We start from the raw sequence: 27,771 nt of genomic DNA, 5'->3' as shown, positions 1-27,771 counted from the left end.
GGTGAAGTTCTCACATAGTCCGCAAAATTAAGTCATCGCACTTGCTGGTTCCGGTTTTTAAATCAAGCATTGTCCTTTGTCTTGGATGGGTTCCCGGAGAGTCCTTGAAGTGCCATGTTCTCCCGGGGTCAGGTCCAGGCCACTGCTGCTGGCGGTGACGCCTGCGCACTTCACCCAGAACCTCGTGTTGTCAGGGCAGTCACGTTTAACGTCTCGTTCAGCCATCTTGTTTAGGCCGAAATGGCCAACTTAAGCAAAAGAAACACAAAAACGTAAGTAAAACATAGAAATGGCTAATAAAATGTTATCCCCTTGCTAATACCCATATGTGTGTGTATTTATCTAGCAAAAGCAACACTCAGAGCGGTTTATACTCACTGAATAAAGCAAAAATCTCAAATACATCACCAAAGCAACATATAACATGCAATATTCTAGTTTTCTACTATTAATATGCGTACTCAAGGTAGTTTACAATTAATATAGCCATGCAAGGTGCAATACCCACGTGTAATTCTTTTGTTAATATAGTTGGTGAGTTATCACTTCAAACAAATTAATAATATTACAATTATTGATTATTCAGATTAATATAAACATGCAGAATGGGGGGGTATACAAAACTTTGTACTACCCGTTCCAGCACCCATTCCATGAGAGGCGCTGCACTACTGCCCCTTCCGTGAGAGGCGCTGTGCTACTGCCCATTCCATGAGCGGTGCTGCGCTACTGCCCATTCCATGAGTGGTGCTGCGCTACTGCCCATTCCATGAGCGGCTCTGCGCTACTGCCCATTCCATGAGAGGCGCTGCGCTACTGCCCATTCTATGAGAGGCGCTGCGCTATTGCCCATTCCATGAGAGGCGCTGCACTACTGCCCATTTCATGAGCGGTGCTGCGCTACTGCCCATTCCATGAGAGGTGCTCCACTACTGCCCATTCCATGAGAGGCGCTGCGCTACTGCCCATTCCATGAGAGGGGCTGCGCTATTGCCCATTCCATGAGCGGTGCTGCGCTACTGCCCATTCCATGAGAGGTGCTCCACTACTGCCCATTCCATGAGAGGCGCTGCGCTACTGCCCATTCCATGAGAGGCGCTGCGCTACTACCCATTCCACGACAGGGACTACGCTACTGCCAATTCCATGAGCGGTGCTGCGCTACTGCCCATTCCATGAGAGGTGCTGCGCTACTGCCCATTCCATGAGAGGTGCTGCGCTACTGCCCATTCCATGACAGGTGCTGCGCTACTGCCCATTCCATGAGAGGCGCTGTGCTACTGCCCATTCCATGAGAGGCGCTGCGCTACTGCCCATTCCATGAGAGGTGCTGCGCTATTGCCCATTCCATGAGAGGTGCTGCACTACTGCCCATTCCATGAGTACTGCCCATTCCATGAGAGGCGCTGTGCTACTGCCCATTCCATGAGAGGCGCTGTGCTACTCCCCATTCCATGAGAGGCGCTGTGCTACTGCCCATTCCACGAGAGGTGCTGCACTACTGCCCATTCCATGAGAGGTGCTGCCCTAATGCCCATTCCATGAGAGGTGCTGTGCTACTGCCCATTCCATGAGAGGTGCTGAGCTCATGAGAGGCGCTGCACTCATGAGAGGCGCTGCATTACTGCCCATTCATGAGAGGCACTGTACTACTGCCCATTCCATGAGAGGTGCTGTGCTACTGCCCATTCCATGATAGGTGCTGAGCTCATGAGAGGCGCTGCACTCATGAGAGGCGCTGCATTACTGCCCATTCATGAGAGGCACTGTACTACTGCCCATTCCATGAGAGGTGCTGTGCTACTGCCCATTTCATGAGAGGTGCTGCACTACTGCCTATTCCCTGAGAGGTGCTGCACTACTGCCCATTCCCTGAGAGGTGCTGCACTACTGCCCATTCCATGAGAGGCGCTGTGCTACTGCCCATTCCATGAGAGGCGCTGTGCTACTGGCCATTGCAAGGGAGGCACTACTGCCCATTCCAATGGAGGCACTGCACTACTGGCCATTGTCAGAGAATCACTACTGCTCATTCAAAGAGAGGCGCTGCACTACTGTCCATTGCCAGGGAGGCACTACTGCCCATTCCAAGGGAGGCACTGCACTACTCTCTCTTGCAAGGGAGGCACTACTACCCATTCCAATGAACGGACTGCACTACTGTCCATTGCCAGGGAGGCACTACTGCCCATTCCAAGGGAGGCACTGCACTACTCTCTCTTGCAAGGGAGGCACTACTACCCATTCCAATGGACGCACTGCACTACTGTCCATTGCCAGGGAGACACTGCTGCCCATTTCAATGAAGACACTGCACTACTGACCTATTGTCAGAGAGATACTATTGCACATTCCAAGAGAGGCGCTGCACTACTGTCCATTGTCAGAGAATCACTACTGCTCATTGAAAGAGAGGCGCTGCACTACTGTCCATTGCCAGGGAGACACTGCTGCCCATTCCAATGAAGACACTGCACTACTGCCCATTCCAAGAGAGGGGCAGCACCACTGCCCATTTCAAGGTCCAATAGAGACAGCGCACTACTGCTTTTTACCAACTCAATCTCCAGTTAAGAGAAGCTGGGCTACTGCCCTTCCAACCCTATCTCATATGTGCAGCGCTACTGCCCACTGTAACTCTACCTCTGCCTTGGAGGTGCTGCACTACTGCCCATTCCTTTGCCATCTCAGACATGTGGAGCTACTGCCCATTTCATCAATTCTTTCAGATGAAAATTGCTGTGGTACTGCTCATTGTAACTCTACGTCTGTCTGAGAGGTGTCACGCTACTGCCCATTCTCTGTCCTTGTCAAACTCAGAGGCACTCAATACTGCCCATTCCTTCTCCAGCTCAGATGCTCTGTGCCACTGCCCATTCCAACTTTACCTATAGGTGCTTTGCTACTGTCCACTCCAAATCAGCCTGAGGCTGAGATGCACTGAACTGCCGATTCCAGCCCATCCTGCTGCTAAAAAGCTCTGTGCTACTGCCCGTTCCACCCCTGCCTCAAAGCCATGGTGTCTCTAGCCGTTCTACCCCTGCCTCAAAGCTGTTGTGTCTCTAGCCGTTCTACCCCTGCCTCAAACCCGTTGTGTCTCTAGCCGTTCTACCCCTGCCTCAAACCTGTTGTGTCTCTAGCCGTTCTACCCCTGCCTCAAAGCCGTTGTGTCTCTAGCCGTTCTACCCCTGCCTCAAAGCCGTTGTGTCTCTAGCCGTTCTACCCCTGCCTCAAAGCCGTTGTGTCTCTAGCCGTTCTACCCCTGCCTCAAACCCGTTGTGTCTCTAGCCGTTCTACCCCTGCCTCAAACCCATTGTGTCTCTAGCCGTTCTGCCTCTGCCTCAAAGCCGTTGTGTCTCTAGCCGTTCTACCCCTGCCTCAGAGCCGTTGTGTCTCTAGCCGTTCTACCCCTGCCTCAAAGCCATTGTGTCTCTAGCCGTTCTACCCCTGCCTCAAAACCGGTGTGTCTCTAGCCGTTCTACCACTGTCTCAAAGCCGTGGTGTCTCTAGCCGTTCTACCCCTGCCTCAAAGCCGTTGTGTCTCTAGCCGTTCTACCCCTGCCTCAAAGCCGTTGTGTCTCTAGCCGTTCTACTCCTGCCTCAAACCCGTTGTGTCTCTAGCCGTTCTACCCCTGCCTCAAAGCCGTTGTATCTCTAGCCGTTCTACCCCTGCCTCAAAGCCGTTGTGTCTCTAGCCGTTCTACCCCTGCCTCAAAGCCGTTGTGTATCTAGCCGTTCTACCCCTGCCTCAAACCCGTTGTGTCTCTAGCCGTTCTACCCCTGCCTCAAAACCGTTGTGTCTCTAGCCGTTCTACCCCTGCCTCAAAGCCATTGTGTCTCTTGCCGTTCTACCCCTGCCTCAAAGCCGTTGTGTCTCTAGCCGTTCTACTCCTGCCTCAAACCCGTTGTGTCTCTAGCCGTTCTACCCCTGCCTCAAAGCCGTGGTGTCTCTAGCCGTTCTACCCCTGCCTCAAAGCCGTTGTGTCTCTAGCCGTTCTACCCCTGCCTCAAACCCATTGTGTCTCTAGCCGTTCTACCCCTGCCTTAAAGCTGTTGAGTCTCTAGCCGTTCTACCTCTGTCTGCATGAGAGAGGTCTTGCACTACTGCCCATTCATTCTCCACGCCCACCTTAGAGGCACATCATGCCATGCATTCTACCTCTACATTTTAACTGAGAGGTACTGTGCACTGTAGAGATCATGGCTATTCCCAGTGCTGAGATACTGCCCGTTTCACTACCATCTGAGAAGCACAGTGTACTGGCCATTTCACCTCTACCTCCATTTGGGAGGCGCTGTACTGCCCAGTCCACCTCTACCTCCATTTGAGAGGCGCTGTACTGCCCATTCCACCTCTACCTCCATTTGGGAGGCGCTGTAGTGCCCAGTCCACCTCTACCTCCATCTGAGAGGCGCTGTACTGCCAATTTCACCTCTACCTCCATTTGGGAGGCGCTATACTGCCCATTCCACCTCTACCTCCATTTGAGAGGTGCTGTACTGCCCATTCCACCTCTACCTCCATTTGGGAGGCGCTGTACTGCCCAGTCCACCTCTACCTCCATTTGAGAGGCACTGTACTGCCCATTCCACCTCTACCTCCATTTGGGAGGCACTGTACTGCCCAGTCCACCTCTGCTGCTAGCTTGGAGGTGCTGTACTGCCCAGTCCACCTCTACCTCCATTTGAGAGGCGCTGTACTGCCTATTCCACCTCTACCTCCATTTGGGAGGCGCTGTACTGCCCAGTCCACCTCTACTGCTAGCTTGGAGGCGCTGTACTGCCCATTCCACCTCTACCTCCATTTGAGAGGCGCTGTACTGCCCATTCCACCTCTACCTCCATTTGAGAGGCGCTGTACTGCCCATTCCACCTCTACCTCCATTTGGGAGGCGCTGTACTGCCCAGTCCACCTCTACCTCCATTTGAGAGGCGCTGTACTGCCCATTCCACCTCTACCTCCATTTGGGAGGCGCTGTACTGCCCAGTCCACCTCTACCTCCATTTGAGAGGCGCTGTACTGCCCATTCCACCTCTACCTCCATTTGGGAGGCACTGTACTGCCCAGTCCACCTCTGCTGCTAGCTTGGAGGCGCTGTACTGCCCAGTCCACATCTACCTCCATTTGGGACACGCTGTACTGCCCAGTCCACCTCTGCTGCTAGCGTGGAGGCAGTGCACCGCAGCCTATTCGAGCTCTACCTCTGTTGTATTCCACAGTTACCACCAGCTGCCACACTGCATACTGCCCACTCCACCTCTACCTCAGGCGGAGAGGCTTTGCATACTGCCCATTCCGCTTCTACACTAGCGGAGGAATGCAGCACTACTGCCTGTTCTATCTCGGCATGCAGCTGAGGGCTGTCGTGCCACTGCACATTAAACACTGCCATGGGCACTGAATGCTGCCCATTGACCGTCTCCCACCTGCTGAGAGGTAACTCACGACTGCCCCCCCTCCCACCTCTACCTGCAGCTGGGTGGGGCAGTGCTACTGTCAATTCCACTTCTACTATAGGTGCTGCACCACTCATTCCACTTTCACGCAAGAGGCCCCCCATCACTGCCCTTTTCACCAACATTCTGCGACACTGCCCTTCTCCAACACTACCTGCAGCTAAGCAGGACAGCGCTACTGTCCATTCTGCCTCTACCTTCAGCTGGAGGTGCTGCACTGCCCATTCTACCTTCACCTGTCTGTGACGCTACATCACTGCTCTTTTCACCTACATCCTACAGCACTGCGCTTCCACCTCTACCTTCAGCTGCAGGCGCTGTACTGCCCACGCCACCGTCACCCAAGGGGCGCTACATTACTGTCCTTTTCACTTAAACCTGCGACACTACCCTCCCAACTCTACCTGCAGCTAGGTGGGACAGCGCTACTGCCCACTCCGCCTCTACCTTCAGCTGGAGGCGCTGTACTGCCCACTCCACCTTCACCCAAAAGGCGCTACATTACTGTCCTTTTCACTTAGATCCTGCAACACTGACCTTTGAACTCTTCCTGCAGCTGAGCGGTGTTGTGTTTCCCTTTCTCTGCCCTTTCTTCTGTTCTGCACCGTCATGAGTGCCCGGGCACGTCATTCTATGCCTTCCACCCCATGCCATGCCTGTGCTGGACTCTTCTTTATATTCTTGTCAAGCCTGTATTCACCTTTTCTTCCTTTGTTATCTTCTGCCCTGACTCCCTTCTTGTACCCACATTTGGCTGCCATCACATCTCTGCCCACCCTTCCTTATTTTATCTAGTCTTGACATACGTATGCCAACCTTCCTTATTTGCCGCACTCTTGTTGTGCCTTTGCCCACTTTCCTTATTTTATGTTTTCTTGTCACGTCCATACCCCCTTATTTCTGCACTCTTTTCATGCTTGGACCCACCCTGATTGCCTGCACGTTCTCACTTCCGGCACTCTTCTCATGCTTATGCCCACCCTTCCTTATTTTCTGCACTTGTGTCACACCTGTGCCCACTTTCCTTATTTTGTCATGCCTGTGCCCACTGTCCTATTTTTCTGCACTTGTGTTACGCCTGTACCCACTTTCCTTATGTTCCGCACTTTTGTCACGCCTGTGCCCACCATCCTAATTTTCTGCACTCTTGCCACGCCTGTACCCACCTTCCTTATTTTATCCCCTTTTGTTATGCCTGTACCCACATTCCTTATGTTCTGCACTTTTATCACGCCTGTACCCACCTTCCTTATTTTATCCTCTTTTGTCATGCCTGTACTCACATTCCTTATGTTCTGCACTTTTGTCACGCCTGTCTCCACGTTCCTAATTTTCTGCACTCTTGCCACGCCTGTGCCTACCTTCCTTTTTTTCTGCACTCTTGCCACGCCTGTGCCCACCTTCCTTATTTTATGCACTTATGTCACGCCTGTACGGACATTCCTTTTTTTATGCACTCCGACCCTGCTTGTGCCCACTCACCTTTCCCTATTGTCTGAATGCCTCGAGGCATGTGCCCGTCGTTCTGTGGTGTCTGCGTGCCCACAGGCCTCTCCATGCCCACCTTTGTGTACTGTCTGCACTCCTACTCTTCCATTCCTTCCTGTCCCCAACGAGCCATACTCTTTGCATGCTCCTCAGTCTATGCATGTGCCCACCTATTCATCGTGTCTGCATGCCACCATGCATGTGCTCACCTATCCAGTGTCTGCATGCCTACATGCATGTGCCCACCTATCCAGTGTCTGCATGCCTCCATGCATGTGCCAACCTATCCAGTGTCTGCATGCCACCATGCATGTGCCCACCTATTCATCGTGTCTGCATGCCACCATGCATGTGCTCACCTATCCAGTGTCTGCATGCCTCCATGCATGTGCTCACCTATCCAGTGTCTGCATGCCTCCATGCATGTGCTCACCTATCTAGTGTCTGCATGCCTCCATGCATGTGCCCACCTATCCAGTGTCTGCATGCCTCCATGCATTTGCCCACCTATCCAGTGTCTGCATGCCTCCATGCATGTGCTCACCTATCCAGTGTCTGCATGCCTCCATGCATGCGCTCACCTATCCAGTGTCTGCATGCCTCCATGCATGTGCTCACCTATCCAGTGTCTGCATGCCTCCATGCATGTGCCCACCTATCCAGTGTCTGCATGCCTCCATGCATGTGCTCACCTATCCAGTGTCTGCATGCGTCCATGCATGTGCCCACCTATCCAGTGTCTGTATGCGTCCATGCATGTGCCCACCTATCCAGTGTCTGCATGCCACCATGCATGTGCCCACCTATCCAGTGTCTGCATGCCACCATGCAAGTGCCCACCTATTCATCGTGTCTGCATGCCTCCATGCATGTGCTCACCTATCCAGTGTCTGCATACCTCCATGCATGTGCTCACCTATCCAGTGTCTGCATACCTCCATGCATGTGCCCACCTATTCATCGTGTCTGCATGCCTCCATGCATGTGCTCACCTATTCATTGTCTGCATGCCTCCATGCATGTGCTCACCTATCCAGTGTCTGCATGCCACCATGCATGTGCCCACCTATTCATTGTCTGCATGCCTCCATGCATGTGCTCACCTATCCAGTGTCTGCATGCCACCATGTGTGTGCCCACCTATTCAGTGTCTGCATGCCTCCATGCATGTGCCCACCTATCCAGTGTCTGCATACCTTCATGCATGTGCCCACCTATCCAGTGTCTGCATGCCTCCATGCATGTGCCCCCTTTTTCAGTCTGCATGCATCTGCGTGCCTGTGTCCATCTTCCATTCTCTCTGCTTCTGTACCCTCACATGCCCTCCTATACCCAGCGTCCTTTATGTCTGCTCCTGTACCCTCCCATACCCTCCTGTGCCCAGCGTACCGTTCTGTCTGCTCCTGTACCCTCCCATGCCCTCCTGTGCCCACTGTACCGTTCTGTCTGCTCCTGTACCCTTCCATGCACTCCTGTGCCCAGTGTCCCTTACTGTCTGCTTCTGTATCCTCTCATGTCCTCCTGTGCCCAGCGTCCTTTACTGTCTGCTCCTGTACCTTCCCATGCCTTCCTTTGCCCAGCGCCCCTTACTGTCTGCTCCTGTACCCTCACATGCCCTCATGTGCCCAGCGCCCTTTACTGTCTGCCCCTGTACCCTCCTATGTCCTTGTGTGCCCAGCGTCCCTTACTGTCTGCTCCTATACCCTCCCATACCCTCCTGTGCCCAGTGTCCTTTACTGTCTCCTCCTGTACCCTCCCATGCTCTCCTGTGCCCAGCATCCTTTACTGTCTCCTCCTGTGCCCTCCCATGCCCTCCTGTGCCCAGCGCCCCTTACTGTCTGCCTCTATACCCTCCCATGCCCTCCTGTGTCCAGCGCCCCTTACTGTCTGCTCCTGTACCCTCCCATGCCCTCCGATGCCCAGCATCCCTTACTGTCTTTTACTGCACCCTCCCAAGCCCTCCTTTTCCCTTACTCTCTGCCTCTTACCCTCCCATGCCCTCCCGTGCCCAGCACCCCTTACTCTCTACCTCTGTACCCTCCCATGCCCTCCTGTGCCCAGCGTTCCTTACTGTCTGCTCCTGTACCCTCCCATGCCCTCCTGTGTCCAGCGCCCCTTACTCTCTGCCTCTGTACCCTCCCATGCCCTCCTGTGCCCAGCATCCCTTACTCTCTGCCTCTGTACCCTCCCATGCCCTCCTGTGCCCAGCGTCCCTTACTGTCTCCTTCTGTACCCTCCAGTGCCCACGCTTTTGAAGATGCAACCCTCACTCTCTGCTCATGTTTCCTCCTCAGGACATCAGTTCCGTGTACCAGATATTTCCGGACGAGGTGTTGGGCTCGGGACAGTTTGGAATAGTCTACGGAGGTAGGTGCAATGTTTGGGAGTGTGGGGGGGAATAGTAGGGGGAACAGGGAGAACCCGTAATGGGATCTTGTTATGAATGATGGAGCGCATGTACCCAATGTCCCACGACCTCGTAGTTCTTAGGTCTCGCCTGGCGTTAGCAGCGCGCATGCGTTGCTCTCGCCATGCGAGGGCTTCTTGGAATCAATATGATTCCAGAAGCTCGCTTTCTGCTCCGCCCGTGTTTTGCATTGGTGCGCGTCATTTTGCAACACCAATTATGCAAGACCGGGTTTTACTATTGTCCAGGAGGCTTTTTAGTCCCTCCTGGTTACCACCCTGTCCAATTTTGGCCCCGCCCACAGGGACTGGATCTTTTACTTGTGGCGGGAGACAGTGTCTCTTAATTGGCCACTAAGCACTTTTTCCTTTTCTTTGTGAGCCACTCTCACTGCCGGCACAACGTGTTTTTTTTTATTAACGGAGCATTGCGCTTTAATGCGCTTTAAATTTTAAAGGCAGTACTGGGCTGTACAGAGCCCTCATTGCTATGCGTGCCGTACATGAACGGATATTTGTTTGTTGTGTAGTGTGCAGTACTGGGCTGTACAGAGCCCTCATTGCTGTGCATGCGCTACATGAACGGATATAATTGTTTGTTGTGTAGTGTGCAGTACTAGGCTGTACAGAGCCCTCATTGCTGTGCGTGCGCTACATGAACGGATATAATAGGCTCTTGCTCTACAAGGTCTGCTGGCTGTTTGTTTAGCAAATTCAAACAGCGCAAACTGAACTCAAGAGTAGTAGAGACCTTTACAAGACACCCAGTTACATTACACAGGAGCACATTCACACAGGAACACATTGCCTTTTAGAAGGCACGGGATATTAAATAATTTGCCCAGAATCACACATTGGTAAGCCAACGCCGTGACTCGAACAACACCAGCTTCTGCATGCAATCATCATGCGTGATTAATCAATTAATCACACGTGATCATCATGCATGATTTATCAATTAATCTCCCCATAGTCCCCCTGTTTACTAAAAACGGGGTGCTAAGGAACATTCACATAAGCTATAAGAAGGGACCACCCCATTAAATCTGTTTTGTGTTCTATCTACTCATTGTTTTTTGTTTCTAATATTCGGCCTCTTTATGCTCTCCTATGTGCCCCCTCTGAGATCCTCCTCTCCTTCCGCATTCTGCCAGCACCCTCCTACCAATAGTCATCCACCACAACCACCACGTCCACCGCCACCATGTCCACCACCACGTCCACCACCATGTCCACCACCACGTCCACCACCACCACCATGTCCACCATGTCCACCACCACCACGTCCACCACCACCACGTACACCAAGTCCACCACCACGTCCACCACCACCACGTCCACCACCACCACATCCACCACTACCACCACCACGTCTACCACCACCAGCACCACCACGTCCACCACCACCACGTCCACCACCATGTCCAACACCACCACTACATCCACCACCACCATGTCCAACACCACCACCATATCCACCACCACCACGTCCACCACCACGTTCACCACCATCACATCCACCACCTCCACCAACACCATGTCCACCACCACCATGTCCACCACCAACAACACCCCCACGTCCACCACCACCATGTCCACCACATCCACCACCACCACATCCACCACCATCACGTCCACCACCACGTCCAACACCATCATGTCCAATACCACCATGTCTACCACCACCATGTCACCCACCACCACCACGTCCACCACCACCATGTCCACCACCACCACATCCACCACCACCTCCACCACAACCACCACCACGTCCACCACCACCATGTCCACCACCACCACATCCACCACCAACACATCCACCACCACCACCATGTCCACAACCAACACGTCCACCACCACGTCCACGTCCACTAACACCACAACCACATCCACCACCACCACATCCACCACCACCACCACGTCCTCCACCACCACCACGTCCACCATGTCCACCACCACCACGTCCACCACCACGTCCACCACATCCACAACTACCACCACGTCCACCACGTCCACCACACCACCACCACGTCCACCACCACCACGTCCACCACCACCACATCCACCACCACATCCACCTCCACCATGTCCACCACCACCACATCCACCACCACCATGTCCACCACATCCACCACCACCACGTCCACCACCAGCACCACCACCATGTCTACAACCAACACATCCACCACCACGTCCACCACCACCATGTTCACCACCACCACATCCACCACCACATCCACCACCACCATGTCCACCACCACATCCACCACGTCCACAACTACCACCACCACCACGTCCACCACCACCACGTCCACCACCACCACGTCCACCACACCACCACCACGTCCACCACCACCATGTCCACCACCACGTCCTCCTCCACCATGTCCACCACCACCACCACATCCACCACCACCATGTTCACCACCACCACATCCACCACCACCACGTCCACCACTACCACCTCCACCTCCACCACCACGTCCAGCAGCACCACCACCACCACCACGTCCACCACCCCCACCACATCCACCACATCCACCACCACATCCACCACCACCACGTCCACCACCACCACCATGTCCAGCACCACCACGTCACCACCACATCCACCACCACCACATCCACCACCACCACCACCACATCCACCACCACCACCACGTCCACCACCACGTCCACCACCACCACGTCCACCACCATGTCCACCACACCACATCCACCACCACCACCACCACCCGTAACAGGTAAAGTGTCACTGGAGGGCAGGGGTAATAGGAGTGTCAACCTTGGCTGTACATGGGACATTTAAGGATACATTGGGTGCGAGAAGATGGGAATAGGGGCTAGAACTTCATTAAGTTAAAGCCATTTGCTTTGCTATACAATACCATTAGCAAAGCAAATGGCTTTAACTTAATCAAAGGCGAGACCTATTGCATTTTCAATGCTTGTTTTAGTTGTGTCTCTGAATCGATTAGAGGCGCATAATATCAGATTAAACACAGCAGGCTCGTTAAACCGGGGTTAATGTGCTTCACAGCGACCACTGGAATGAATTTGCTCAAACCTCAAAATGTGCTGCATGTATGTTTATATGTCTGCATGCAGCTTTTTCTATGTAAAGGCCTTGTATATCAATACTTGCCCTCAGAGGTGTTTTAAAGGCCTTTCAAGCTGTCCTAGAAAAGATATGTGCGATTCTGTTGTTTAATAGTTATTTATGCCTCGTGACAGACAAGTTACTTGCAAGCTTCCAATATACAGAGTGAGCACTAGTAACTTGAAGGGAGCGACACTTCATCTTTTGATGTCACACTGAGAAACACGAGGGTCGTGGTTAATAGCGCTGACTGCCTCTCACAAGGTGAAAGAAACACATATATGTTCACGAGGCGCTACACTCCGCCCAACAAAGCCCACGTAACTGACTTCAAACTATGACAAGTCGAGCAAACCTTCTAGCTCCCTGAAGCCCTGCTCTGGATGTGAAAGAACGTGCTTAGAATCGCCCCATAAAATGTAGAGGCGCTCACAAGCACAACATAATGGCAATCCAAAATATATTATTAGAGATAGTGGTAATACGACATAATAGAAGTTGAAATAGTAGCATGCATCCGGCAAGCACGTGCCCGCTATATGTTGGCATAGAGCAGAGATACACAAAGTATGGCGCGGGGGCAGCATGCCCCCGCTGTTCACTTAACAGAGCAGGAAAATTCAGAACGCTGCAAAACAAATGGGCATATTTTATTTACACATTTTACACATTAGCTAAAGTAACCATAAGGAAGAAAAGAACGTGCCCTAGAAAAATGTATCTTTAGGAAAACCTTTAGTTTTAAAGACTTCTTTAGTCTTAAACTCTCTGCAAACAAGTGTATTTTATTAAACATGCATGAGAGTTTTACCTTAGTAGATCAGATTGTCACTGCAATGAGAGGCCTTGATTAGCAGTGATAGTTTTCAAACAAGATTTTCTGAAAAGAATGCTATTAGCAGGGCACAAGTCCTAACAAGCATTTTCAATGCAATAGGTCTCGCATTATTAAAGTTTGAGCTGTTGGCATTGCTAATAATAATGCAACACCAATAGCAGCTCAAAGATTCAGTAATGTGAGACCTATTGCATTGCAATTGTTTTTTGTGTGTTTTATTTATATAGCTCGAACTTGAGTGAAAGGTGTGTATTTATGTTGCATTGAGTACAGTGTAATTATGTGTTGTGTTATTATGTGGCACAGAGTGGTATTGTGTGGAGGGTATTTATCTTGCATTAAGTAGAGAGTAATTATGTGACATGCAATTATGTAGTGCTGAGTGGTATGTGGAGTGTATTTATGTTGTATTGAATACAGTGTAATTATGTGATGTGTAATCACACAACCACACCCAACCACACAACCACACACACACAACCACACCCACAACTACACACACAACCACAACCACACAACCACACACACACACACAACCACACACACATAACCACACACACACAACCACACACACAACCACAACCACACACACAACCACCACAACCACACACATAACCACCACAACCACACACACAACCACAACCACACACACAACCACACACACAACCACAACCACACACACAACCACACACACAACCACACACACACTCAACCACACACACAACCACACACACACACAACCACACACACAACCACATACACACAACCACACACACAACCACAAACACAACACACACAACCACACTCACACACAACCACGCACACACAACCACACACAACCACACACACAACTACACACACACCACAAACACACAGCCACACACATAACCACACCCAACCACACAACCACACACACACAACCACACATACAACCACACACACACACAACCACACAAACACACACAACCACATACACACAACCATACACACACACACACACACACAACCACACACCCACACACGCAACCACACACACACACACAACCACACACACAACCACAAACACAACACACACACTGCCACACACACAACCACCCAACCACACTCACACACAACCACACACACAACCACACACACAACCACACACACAACCACACACACACAGCCACCCACACAACCACACACACACACACACACATCCACACACAACTTAAGGGAATCGGGTAACGGAAAGAGAAAGAACTCTATCCAAAATCACACGTTTTCAGTCCAGTCAGAAAGTATGACAGCCCCAACGAGTCCTTGTTTTGTAGCTAAGCAGATGCAGTCAATTATTTCTGAAAGCCTGACGCGACATTAGAAAAAGAGAAGTATAGTGCAATTATTAGGCACGCATTGTTTACCTTGTAACCGTGTAAATATTTGCAGCGCATTTTCATTTTTTTTACCTTGTAACCGCCTTCATTTATTTTACCTTGTAACAAAGTAAATATTTGCCGCGCATTTTCATTTACTTTGCCTTGTAGCCGCTATTTTACCTTGTAACCGTGTAAAGATTAGCCACGCATTCCTCCCAATTAAGCAACAAACTGTATTGCAGCCGCAAAGTCACAAGTAAAGTGATCGCAAAACTGAAAGCAAAGCCACAAGATGTATTTATTTTACTGTCTGTTTCTTCTCTCATAGTGTATTCATCTTTCTCTTAGTTTGTGCGTTTCTATCTCTCTCTCAGTCTATCTGTGTGTCTCTGTCTTTGTATATGCTCCTCTGTGCCCGTCATGCTCAGCTATATGTGTCTACCTATGTGTACACTGTATTTGACTGTATGTATCAAACTCTATATGTGCCTTTTAGTGATTATAAGTTTCTGTCTTATCTCTGCCTCTGTTCCTCTTTGTCTGTCTGTCTCAGCTTCTAGCTTTGTGTATGTGCCTCTGTTTCTGTATATCTCTTTGCTTGTTAATCTCCTTTTCTATATGTGTGTACGTCTGTTTTCCTGTACCTAGGTCTAGCTCTGTGTATTTATGTCTATATGTCTATAACTATTTGTAAGCAAGCGCCATTTTAGATTAAGGGAATCGGGTAACGGATGAGAAAGAACTCTATCCAAAATCACACGTTTTCAGTCCAGTCAGAAAGTATGACTTAGCCCCAACGAGTCCTTGTTTTGTAGCTAAGCAGACACAGTCAATTATTTCAGTAACCCTGACGCGACATTAGAAAAAGAGAAGTATAGTGCAATTATTAGGCACGCATTGTTTACCTTGAAACCGCGTAAATATTTGCCGCGCATTTTTCATTTTTTTTACCTTGTAACCGCCTTCATTTATTTTACCTTGTAACAAAGTAAATATTTGCCGCGCATTTTCATTTACTTTGCCTTGTAACCGCCTTCATTTATTTTACCTTGTAACCGCGTAAAGATTAGCTACGCATTCCTCCCAATTAAGCAACAAACTGTATTGCAGCCGCAAAGCCACAAGTAAAGTGATCACAAAACTGAAAGCAGAGCCACACGTAAAGCGATCGCGAAACCGAAAGCAATCACTATTGGAAGCAGAGACAGCTGCCAATGGTGCGCGCATGCGCGCCACAGACAGCCATATGCTTTCAATTATCGCGCCCATGTCTGGGCACGATAATTGAAACCAGATAGGCTTTAGTGCGCGAACAGACACCAATAGGCCGTGGGCGGAGCGATGCGCCTGCCTTTGGCCTATTGCGTGCTCTGTCTAAAAAATACAGCCACTAAAAGCCCAATAATAGAAGACAAAACAAAAAACACACGCACGAGCGTGTACGATTCCAGGGTCCATTTCTGAACCCCGGACAAAAGGACTCTCGCTGCGCGAGCACTCCTGCGCAGTGCAACGCTAGGCGCGAGACCTAAAAAACTTAAGTGGGGGACTAACCATTAGTATGCAAGTGACATCACTGGCGGATGACATCAAGGGTGCATGACATCACGGCACGTGACATCACAGCGCGTAACATCACAGCGCGTGACATCACAGGAAGTGGCATCATAAAAAGTGAGTGACATCAGATCTTAAGCCCTCGCATGTATGTTTAACATGTCTATCATGAATACAATGAAGCACATTTCCAGTACACAGGGAAACCCTCCTGATTTAGGCAGACGATTCACCCTTTTGTAAGCTACCCATAAAACAGTGTTGCCTTTTGTCAGCGTAAACTTCCTCTACCCATAGTGCTTTGAAAGAAAAAATAGTGGTACTTAAATTATTTCAACGTCTCCTCAGGGGTAGTAAGCAATATATAAATGCTATTTATTTTGTGTAAATACTGAGAAAGACCAACACATCTGAAATTCTTACAGGCATGCATATCGACCTAAACAGAGCCTGAACAAAGTGAAAAGCGGCCTCTCTTAAGTATGTGTGAAGTGCTAACAAGGTGTGAGCCTTTGTTTCCACTCTGCTGTATTTGCTTCTAGGTGTGTGGCACCTGACTGCTCCCAGCCCAGAGACTCACAAAAGGAGGCCTGATGACCCCTCAGATTCGGCCTTTGTTTTGGGCCCAGCAGGAGTCAGAAATAAGAGAGCCCCGTCCCCGCCTGCACATTGTTGGGGATGGAAAGCAGACAACAATGTGCAGGAGCTGCTGAAAGTGTCCCAGTGTTTGCAAATAACACCGGGACGAAATCAGCATATTTTCCAGTGGGTCCCAACTTCTTGGCAGGGTAGACGGCGTTCACCCTGTGAAAATAGTGGGTGGACACCGTCCACCCTAGTGTACCCCTGACTCATGCCCTTGCTATTAGTGAACCAAGATGGAAGTCATTTGTAAGGTGCACCTTGTGATTAGCCTTGGTTGTTATATAATTGGAACACCATTATAGTTTATTAAATAAACCTCAAGAAGGTTTTATAGCGTACATATCCTATTTCTGAACTCTTATAAGTAGTTTAAGGGGCTCTCATGTGTGTTAATGAAGAAAGAGGAGGCAAAGTGAAATTAACAAATTGCCTAGGATCACACAATTTCATCAAGTGGGGAAGCCATGACTGATACCAGGTTTTCCGGTTTCACATTTTGCAATTCCACCACCAGATGAGTATCTCTTTCCCTCTCATGATTTACATTATAAGTTAATGCTTTGACTTTAATTTTGATGCTTGAGAATAGAGCGTTGGTGGCAGACAGAAGTCATGTGAAGGCTCGGTTTGTTGTCTACACAATGCATCTGCTTCGCATCCCCCTACGCTCACCTTTTATCACCCCGACCATCCCATTGTTTTTCATTGGTGGGGCCCTCAGGCATGCCACAGACGGCAGTTTGCGGCCCCTGGGGAAATGTTAGTGAGAACCCATGGCATAGAGGGTCACCCTAGGAGTCGCAGCGCTTCTAGTTCAAGTTCAGTCGATAAGGAGGCATCAACCATAGAGCGCCTCACTGGAAGAGCTCTCGCCTCGAGGAGCACCTCACTACTCTGCACAGAAGGTTGGAGAAAGATGGATCCTTTCCAAAGGTGCCAGTTCTTCAGCTGGATTTCTCTGTTCTCATTGGCCAGTCCACTGTCCTACTTCCTTGTTCAGTGACCTTTCGGAGGGAGCAGCTGTCCTATGTCATTGGAAGCCATTACTGCTGGCGGCTTCTTTGGAAGGTTTGTCCTCCTGTCTCTTAAAAGTGTTCCTGGGCAAAGAATCCCAGAACTGCTTCTCAAGATGTCCATGAAGCTATCATTCTGTGAGTGATATCTGTTGACAATGTTGTTATGGTCAGTCTGTGAGCCCTTGGTGCTAAAAGTGAAAAGTAGAGCCACCTCTTTAGAACCCTACTGCTGCAATTGAATCAGGACCCGAGGGTGTGTGTCTGTCTCTGATGCTTACTTCTTGTGTCTTTCCCAAGATGAGTCCACTTCTAACAAATCTCCTTCATGTCCCATGGCTCCTCTGTGACCAACCCATCGTCCACAAACCATTAGGACATTTCTACGTGTCTACTAAAAAGATCACCACCTCTACACTGGTCCTTGGGGCTGCAATCTCACCACCTCTAGGGTGGTCCCTAAGGCTGCATTCTCACCACCTCTAGGCTGGTCACTGTGGCTGCATTCTCACCACCTCTAGGCTGGTCACCATAGCTGCATTCTCACTACCTCTAGGCTGGTAACCATAGCTGCATTCTCACCACCTCTAGGCTGGTCACCAGGCCTGCGTTCTAACCACCTCTAGGCTGGTCACAGTGGCTGTATTCTCACCACCTCTAGGCTGGTCACCAGGGCTGCATTCTAACCACCTCTAGGCTGGTCACAAGGGCTGCATTCTAACCATCTCTAGGCTGGTCACCATAGCTGCATTCTCACCGCCTCTAGGCTGGTCACCATAGCTGCATTCTCACCACCTCTAGGCTGGTCACCAGGGCTGCGTTCTAACCACCTCTAGGCTGGTCACAGTGGCTGTATGGTCACAGTGGCTGTATTCTCACAACCTCTAGGCTGGTCACTGTGGCTGCATTCTAACCACCTCTAGGCTGGTCACAGTGGCTGTATTCTCACCACCTCTAGGCTGGTCACTGTGGCTGCATTCCCACCACCTCTAGGCTGGTCACTGTGGCTGCATTCTCACCACCTCTAGGCTGATCACTGTGGCTGCATTCTCACCACCTCTAGGCTGGTCACTGTGGCTGTATTCTCACCACCTCTAGGCTGGTCTCTGTGGCTGCATTCTCACCACCTCTAGGCTGGTCACCGTAGCTGCATTCTCACCACCTCTAGGCTGGTCACCATAGCTGCATTCTCACTACCTCTAGGCTGGTAACAATAGCTGCATTCTCACCACCTCTAGGCTGGTCACCAGGGCTGCGTTCTAACCACCTCTAGGCTGGTCACAGTGGCTGCATTCTCACCACCTCTAGGCTGGTCACCAGGGCTGCATTCTAACCACCTCTAGGCTGGTCACAAGGGCTGCATTCTAACCATCTCTAGGCTGGTCACCATAGCTGCATTCTCACCGCCTCTAGGCTGGTCACCATAGCTGCATTCTCACCAACTCTAGGCTGGTCACAGTGGCTGTATTCTCACCACCTCTAGGCTGGTCACTGTGACTGTATTCTCACCACCTCTAGGCTGATCACTGTGGCTGCATTCTCACCACCTCTAGGCTGGTCACAGTGGCTGTATTCTCACCACCTCTAGGCTGGTCACTGTGGCTGCATTCTCACCACCTCTAGGCTGGTCATCATAGCTGCATTCTCACCACCTCTAGGCTGGTCACTGTGGCTGCATTCTCACCACCTCTAGGCTGGTCAAAGTGGCTGTATTCTCACCACCTCTAGGCTGGTCACCATAGCTGCATTCTCACCACCTCTAGACTGGTCACTGTGGCTTCATTCTCACCACCTTTAGGCTGGTCACCATAGCTGCATTCTCACCACCTCTAGGCTGATCACTGTGACTGTATTCTCACCACCTCTAGGCTGATCACTGTGGCTGCATTCTCACCACCTCTAGGCTGGTCACAGTGGCTGTATTCTCACCACCTCTAGGCTGGTCACTGTGGCTGCATTCTCACCACCTCTAGGCTGGTCACTGTGGCTGCAGTCTCACCACCTCTAGGCTGGTCACAGTGGCTGTATTCTCACCACCTCTAGGCTGGTCACTGTGGCTGCATTCTCACCACCTCTAGGCTGGTCACCATAGCTGCATTCTCACCACCTCTAGGCTGGTCACAGTGGCTGTATTCTCACCGCCTCTAGGCTGGTCACTGTGGCTGCATTCTCACCACCTCTAGGCTGGTCACCATAGCTGCATTCTCACCACCTCTAGGCTGATCACTGTGGCTGTATTCTCACCACCTCTAGGCTGATCACTGTGGCTGCATTCTCACCACCTCTAGGCTGGTCACCATAGCTGCATTCTCACCACCTCTAGGCTGATCACTGTGGCTGTATTCTCACCCCCTCTAGGCTGATCACTGTGGCTGCATTCTCACCACCTCTAGGCTGGTCACCATAGTTGCATTCTCACCACCTCTAGGCTGGTCACTGTGGCTGTATTCTCACCACCTCTAGGCTGGTCACAGTGGCTGCATTCTCACCACCTCTAGGCTGATCACTGTGGCTGTATTCTCACCACCTTTAGGCTGGTCACAGTGGCTGCATTCTCACCACCTCTAGGCTGGTCACAGTGGCTGCATTCTCACTACCTCTAGGCTGGTCACCATAGCTGTATTCTCACCACCTCTAGGCTGATCACTGTGGCTGCATTCTCACCACCTCTAGGCTGGTCACCATAGTTGCATTCTCACCACCTCTAGGCTGGTCACTGTGGCTGTATTCTCACCACCTCTAGGCTGGTCACAGTGGCTGCATTCTCACCACCTCTAGGCTGATCACTGTGGCTGTATTCTCACCACCTTTAGGCTGGTCACCGTGGCTGCATTCTCACCACATCTAGGCTGGTCACTGTGGCTGCATTCTCACCACCGGTGGCTGCATTCTCACCACCTCTAGGCTGGTCACTGTGGCTGTATTCTCACCACCTCTAGGCTGGTCACAGTGGCTGCATTCTCACCACCTCTAGGCTGGTCACAGTGGCTGCATTCTCACCACCTCCAGGCTGGTCACAGTGGCTGTATTCTCACCACCTCTAGGCTGGTCACTGTGGCTGCATGCTCACGATCTCTAGGCTGGTTCTGCCACCTGGCAGGGATTTTTCTTGGGTTCGACTCGAAAACAGTAAGTTGGCTATATCAACGTGGGAATCTGCGCCCACTGGCTTGTCGCGTGGTGCTGTTTGCGCTGATTTTTCAGCCTTGAATGAGCTCCCGGTTCTAAATCACAGTGCCAGCGGGGCGATGTGCCTATTTCCGCCCACTCGTGAAATTTGTGGAATCTTGTGGAGTTTTATTGTAACCCTGCAGAATTCCGCAGAGTGAAACTCCACGAGTTCCACCCAGTCCTGCTTTCTATTCCTGAGCTTTTACCCATGTCAGTGAAACACGCTTAATCATATATTTTGCTTTTAGGGAAACATCGTAAGACAGGAAGAGATGTCGCCATTAAAATCATCGACAAACTTCGGTTCCCGACCAAGCAGGAGAGTCAGCTGCGGAACGAGGTGGCCATCTTGCAGGTATGTGTCTGCTGCTTGAGAGGTGGCTAAGGGCTGGGGGAGTTCATGGTTTGTCGGCCATCTTGGTTAAGTGCAGAGGTGAGGAGTAGTATCCAAAGATGTAGTCAGAGGCAATATCTGCAGTCAGAGATGACATTGGTACTCAGCGAAATGCAACATCTGCAATCTGAGGTGACATCTGCAGTCAGAGGAACATCGGTAGTCAGAGGTGACATCAGCAGTGCTATCGACATTTAGAGTGATAGCAGTGAGAGAGATGTGGCAAAGTGGCCAGGGCGGCTGACTCCGGACCATGGGGATCGCAGTTCAATTCCCAGCGGCAGCTCAGCCCAGTACCCTGTGACTCTGGGCTCGCGTAATCTCCCCGCCGGCCCCCAGGGCCTTGAGACCCTTAGGGGTGATTAGTTTGTGCTTTACAAATACTGGGTTATAATTATTAGCAGTCAAAAGTGATACCAACAGATAGAGGCAACAACATCGACACTGAAAAGCAACATCTGCATTCAGAGATGACATCAGCGTCGGAGGCAGAGACAATATCTTCAGTCAGGTCCAACATTCAGAGACAACATCAGAAGTGATATGGGCGTTCAGAGGTGACAGAAAGTCATAGGCGACTTCGGCTGCCGGGGTCACATCAGGAGTGACATAAGCAGTTAGATGAGACATCAGCGCTCACAGGCAGCATCAGCAGTTGAAGGTCCATGGACAGTCAGAGCTGCCTGCAGTTGCTAAAGGCGCCATCGTTGTCCGGGCACATCATAGGAAGTTGAAGCAGCATCGGTAGTTGGAAGCACCATCGAAGGTCACGCCTGCTGGTGGTGGATGCATCAGCAGCAGGAAGGGACATCACGTTACAATCTGGTGTCTGACCGTTGGGTGATGAGTACATTAATCCAGGTTGTAGCATGACATATGCAGGCGGAGCTCACTAGGAAGGGTTGGGAAGGTATATATGGGCGGTACTTAAATGTTCAGAGTTTTCTACAAGAGCTGGTGATATAAGAGGTCATCTATATCAGGAGGAAGAGTTTCCAAGTCCTTCTGGGGTCAGACATTCAGCCACTCTCCGTGGTAGCCCTTTGCAAATTCTCTCTGATTCTAAGTTGAGTCATTAGTGTAATCTCACAGCATGGACTGACATCACTGAGCCCCCTTGATGTGGTCAGATATCACTAAAACCATTACCTGCATGGTGCACCATCATGAACACTTCCTACTACGGTCAGCTGTTATGAATACAGCCGCATGGTCAGCCATCAGTGAATCTACCTTCTATAGTTAGATATCAGTGAAGCCACCCTCTGTGGTCAGCCATCAGTGAAGCCACCCTCTGTGGTCAGCCATCAGCAAAGTTACCCTCTGTGGTCAGCCATCAGTGAAGCCACCCTCTGTGGTCAGCCATCAGTGAAGCCACCCTCTGTGGTCAGCCATCAGTGAGGCCACCCTCTGTGGTCAGTCATCAGTAAAGCCACCCTCTGTGGTCAGCCATCAGTGAAGCCACCCTCTATGGTCAGCTATCAGTGAATCTACCTTCTAAAGTTAGATATCAGTGAAGCCACCCTCTGTGGTCAGCCATCAGTGAAGCCACCCTCTGTGGTCAGCCATCAGCAAAGCTACCCTCTGTGGTCAGCCATCAGTGAAGCCACCCTCTGTGGTCAGCCATCAGTGAAGCCACCCTCTGTGGTCAGCCATCAGTGAAGCCACCCTCTGTGGTCAGCCATCAGTGAAGCCACCCTCTGTGGTCAGCCATCAGTGAAGCCACCCTCTGTGGTCAGCCATCAGCAAAGCTACCCTCTGTGGTCAGCCATCAGCGAAGCCACCCTCTGTGGTCAGCCATCAGTGAAGACACCCTCTGTGGTCAGCCATCAGTGAAGCCACCCTCTGTGGTCAGCTATCAGTGAAGCCACCCTCTGTGGTCAGCCATCAGTGAAGCCACCCTTAGTGGTCAGCCATCAGGAAAGCCACCCTCTGTCATCAGCCATCAGCGAAGCCACCCTCTGTGGTCAGCCATCAGTGATTTCACCCTCTGTGGTCAGCCATCAGTAAAGCCACTCTCTGTGGTCAGCCATCAGTGAAGCCACCCTCTGTGGTCAGCCATCAGTGAAGCCACCCTCTGTGGTCAGCCATCAGTGAAGCCACTCTCTGTGGTCAGCCATCAGTAAAGCCACCCTCTATGGTCAGCCATCAGTGAATCTACCTTCTAAAGTTAGATATCAGTGAAGCCACCCTCTGTGGCCAGCCATCAGTGAAGCCACCCTCTGTGGTCAGCCATCAGCAAAGCTACCCTCTGTGGTCAACCATCAGTGAAGCCACCCTCTGTGGCCAGCCATCAGTGAAGCCACCCTCTGTGGTCAGCCATCAGTGAAGCCACCCTCTGTGGTCAGCCATGAGTGAAGCCACCCTCTGTGGTCAGCCATCAGTGAAGCCACCCTCTGTGGTGAGCCATCAGTGAAGCTACCCTCTGTGGTCAGCCATCAGTGAAGCTACCCTCTGTGGTCAACCATCAGTGAAGCCACCCTCTGTGGTCAGCCATCAGCGAAGCTACCCTCTGTGGTAAACCATCAGCAAAGCCACCCTCTGTGGTCAACCATCAGTGAAGCCACCCTCTGTGGTCAGCCATCAGCAAAGCCACCCTCTGTGGTCAGCCATCAGTAAAGCCACCCTCTGTGGTCAGCCATCAGTGAAGCCACCCTCTGTGGTCAGCCATCAGTGAAGCCACCCTCTGTGGTCAGCCATCAGTGAAGCCACCCTCTGTGGTCAGCCATCAGTGAAGCCACCCTCTGTGGTCAGCCATCAGCAAAGCTACCCTCTGTGGTCAACCATCAGTGAAGCCACCCTCTGTGGTCAGCCATCAGTAAAGCCACCCTCTGTGGTCAGCCATCAGTGAAGCCACCCTCTGTGGTCAGTCATCAGTAAAGCTACCCTCTGTGGTCAACCATCAGTGAAGCCACCCTCTGTGGTCAGCCATCAGTAAAGCCACCCTCTGTGGTCAGCCATCAGTGAAGCCACCCTCTGTGGTCTCTGTGGTCAGCCATCAGTGAAGCCACCAGCTATCATTAAAAACGCATGTCCTGGTCAGGGACTAGTCCATCACCCACTCTGATCACAAAAGTAATCCACATTGTTTAGCGGTCTTTAAGAAGCCAGTCGGGTGTGCGACCACAGATCTCTTTGGAATCCGCTGTGTGGCCAGCTGCCAGAACACTCACCCACCCAATATACTCAGTCACTGGGAGCTCCATCCAGGGAGAGTCGATGTCGCAAACGCCTCTCGCTCTGCTGCTCATCTGTAAGGGCACTCGCGGATTCAGCCATCCATAATCACCATGGGCAGCCACTGGTCAAGCCTGAGTTTTTATCAAGTGCTGGCTGAAAGATTCCACCCGTGCTTTAAATGGAATGAAAAAACGGGTGTGTATGTTTAGGGAGGGGGGGGTCTAAAAGGGAGTAAGTAGCCTAGGATGCATGTTAATCAAACATGAAGAAGAGGCGTGGCCTCTGTAATGAAGGGTGCAGCTTCATACATGTGAAATAGGATCCTTTGCTTGATAAGGTCATAAATATACTCTAACTGGGTAATAAGATACTTATTTAACATTTCATATAACACTATTCTGGGTCAAAAGCAATAGAAGAACCTGACAAAGAGTATTTGAATGCAGTGAAGCAAACTACTAAATGCTCCCTTAGTCAATATTAAACATAACAGCATCAAAACCCCACAGTCACTCAACCTTCCCTCAGTTGTGTACTTCAACACACACTCACAAACACGACAACATTGAATGCCACAAAAGTCAAAAAAATATATCTGGTTTTAATCCTACAATATGATTTTAAAAATCCATAAAATCACATATAAATATCTATAAACACATATCGAAGGACACACACATGGAGGGAGATAATGTAAGACAAAGAGTCTTTCTATAGGTGCACCTCCCCTGTTTGTATCACTGGGTGTGAGTTGTAATCAATGACATGCAGGGACAGCCAGTGCCCTTAGATTAAACAGACAGCTTCAGCAAGCAGGTACCCAGCCCTGATACTTCCCATCAGCTCCCCAGGGCACTGGCATGTGGCTGATGGTTGCATGTTTACACACTGTGCCACTGACATACCATTATGGCTTCCTTGTGACATAAAGTACAGTCTATAATTTAACATGCAATGTCTAATGGCTCCTCTAGGCATCAAATTGTGTGTATTACATGCATGTATTTTCACAAACGTGCTGCATTTCCTAATGCTCCTTTGTTTTGCCAGGGATCACTTAGACACGGTTTCCACCCATCACTTGGTCGGCAAGCTGAGTGATTGTGAGTGGATGATGTATGTCCACCCATAGGTGCCAGAGCTTGATATGCTAAAGAATCATGCTGCACCTCACTTATGATGCCCTGCACGCCTAAAACACATTTAGGCTGCGGGTGCGTTGCAGGTGGTACGTGGCTCAGCAGGTCTTCTTGGGGTAGAGTTAAGAATGATTTTCACACAGTGTTTTCCCTTCTGAAAAAAGCTAGCATGACGGAATGGAATGCTGGACTATCAAGGGTTAGGAAGAGTTACTCAAGCATTTCAACTCATCAATGGCGGTTCCTGGTGTAGCTGTGACTGGAGAGTTTGAGACCTTCCAGGGACTCTGAGTCTCTCATAATAATTAATAGGATGCGTGGGTCTTGAGGCGCTTTATGTGAGTGGGGAGCACGAGGAGCTCCATAGGGTGTTTGCCAACTGACCACAATGGGCCAAGGACCAATCAAACCTGGAGCTCAACACGAGGAGCTCCATAGGGTGTTTGCTAACTGACCACAATGGGCCAAGGTCTGGAAGGAACTTGGCCTTAACCTATTCCCTGACCTGTGGCATATCTGCTGCCAATCCTTGACGGAGGGTACTGTACCTAGTGTCTGGAAGCAGGCGATAGTCACCCCGCTTTTAAAAAAACCCTCGTTAGATCCCTCACTGCCAGCCAACTTCCGACCAATATCCCTTTTACCTTTTCCAGTCAAAATTCTGGAGAAACTGGTCAGCAAATCCTTGTCCAACGTCCTGGAAGAACATCAGCTCCTGGATAGAGACCAATTTGGCTTTAGACCAGGGCATGGAACAGAGACCGCGTTGGTGACCGTTTTGGACAAACTTCGAATGCGGGCCGACGGCGGCAGCTCCTCAGTTCTGGTGCTGCTGGACATGTCGGCCGCTTTCGACACGGTTAGCCACTCGGTGCTACTGGCAAGACTGGAAGGATTAGGGATTACGGGCGGGGCTCTGAAATGGCTGAAGTCCTATTTGACTAATCGTCAACAGGCAGTGACCCTGACACCTTTCGTCTCTCCTTGGTTCCCGGTTCACCATGGAGTACCTCAGGGCTCAGCCATCAGCCCAATCCTCTTTAATGCATACTTGGGACCTCTGATCCCCCTGATAAAATCTCATGGGATCGAGGTAGTTAATTATGCGGACGATATACAACTGATGTTCCCCCTGGAAGGAGAGCAGGCAGTCTCCTTAAACTCGTTCCAGGTTTGCATGAGGAAGGTCTCTGATTGGCTGAAGATCAATTCACTCCAGTTGAATGCCGGGAAAACGGAGCTCCTACACTGCGGCGCAGCTAACATTTCCAAATTTCCTCTGTCCGAGTTCCGACTATGGCCGGAGGACCCTCCCATAATTGCAGTAAAATCAGTCCGCAACCTGGGGGTCATGATGGACAATGACCTCCAGTTGCAATCCCAGGCCAATAAAACTATTGGCTCCTGTATCGTTTTGCTGAGAGCTCTTCGCCAAATCCTCCCGCTCCTCCCTGATGAGACTAGGTCTCTGGTGGTCCAGAGTGTGATCCTGAGTAGACTGGACTATTGTAATTCTCTGTACTTGGGTGCTCCCCTTTTCATTGTACAGGGATTACAAAGAGTTCAGTCGATGGCAGCAAAACTGGCTCTCAGAAGGCGGCGTGAATCATCGGTCACGCTGGCACTAAAGGACCTCCATTGGCTCCCGGTTAAGAGGAGGATTGAGTTTAAGTTGCTAGTTATGGTTTATAAGGCCTTACACAACCTTGGCCCGCTGCCTCTGCGAGATAGCTTTTCTTGGTACCAACCAACAAGGTCTCTCCGCTCCTCTAGCCAGAGCCTGGCAGTAGTTACTAGAGTAAAGCGTGCCAGGATGGGAGGTAGGGCTTTCAGCACGACGGCAGCTCGTCTGTGGAATCAGATGCCTCTAGAACTGCGCCAGGCTAAAACATTGCTGGGTTTTAGGAGGATTTTAAAGACCTGGCTCTTTCGTCAGGAATAGTATGGCACCAACCCTGACTCCTGGCTAGCAGTCTCTGTATTGTCCCTTGTTGTTGTGTTTCAGAGCGCCAGGAAACCCGTTGG

The 27,771-nt window shown here is 50.7% G+C and overlaps 1 protein-coding gene across 3 annotated transcripts in view; it reads left to right on the top strand.

The window, feature by feature from the left end:
• The window catches only part of PRKD1 (protein kinase D1), a 937,657-nt gene that overhangs the window by 806,818 nt on the left and 103,068 nt on the right, over positions 1 to 27,771 (top strand). For all 3 annotated transcript variants that reach the window (XM_085627361.1, XM_085627360.1, XM_085627362.1), the window contains 2 exons: positions 9,240 to 9,312; positions 21,282 to 21,388. In XM_085627361.1, the coding sequence (XP_085483487.1) occupies positions 9,240 to 9,312; positions 21,282 to 21,388 (180 nt within the window). The remainder of the gene's footprint in view (positions 1 to 9,239; positions 9,313 to 21,281; positions 21,389 to 27,771) is intronic.

This window comes from Triturus cristatus, chromosome 9 (assembly GCF_964204655.1).
Source record: "Triturus cristatus chromosome 9, aTriCri1.1, whole genome shotgun sequence".
NCBI lineage: Eukaryota > Metazoa > Chordata > Amphibia > Caudata > Salamandridae > Triturus > Triturus cristatus.
This window is presented reverse-complemented; position numbering and strand designations above follow the sequence as displayed.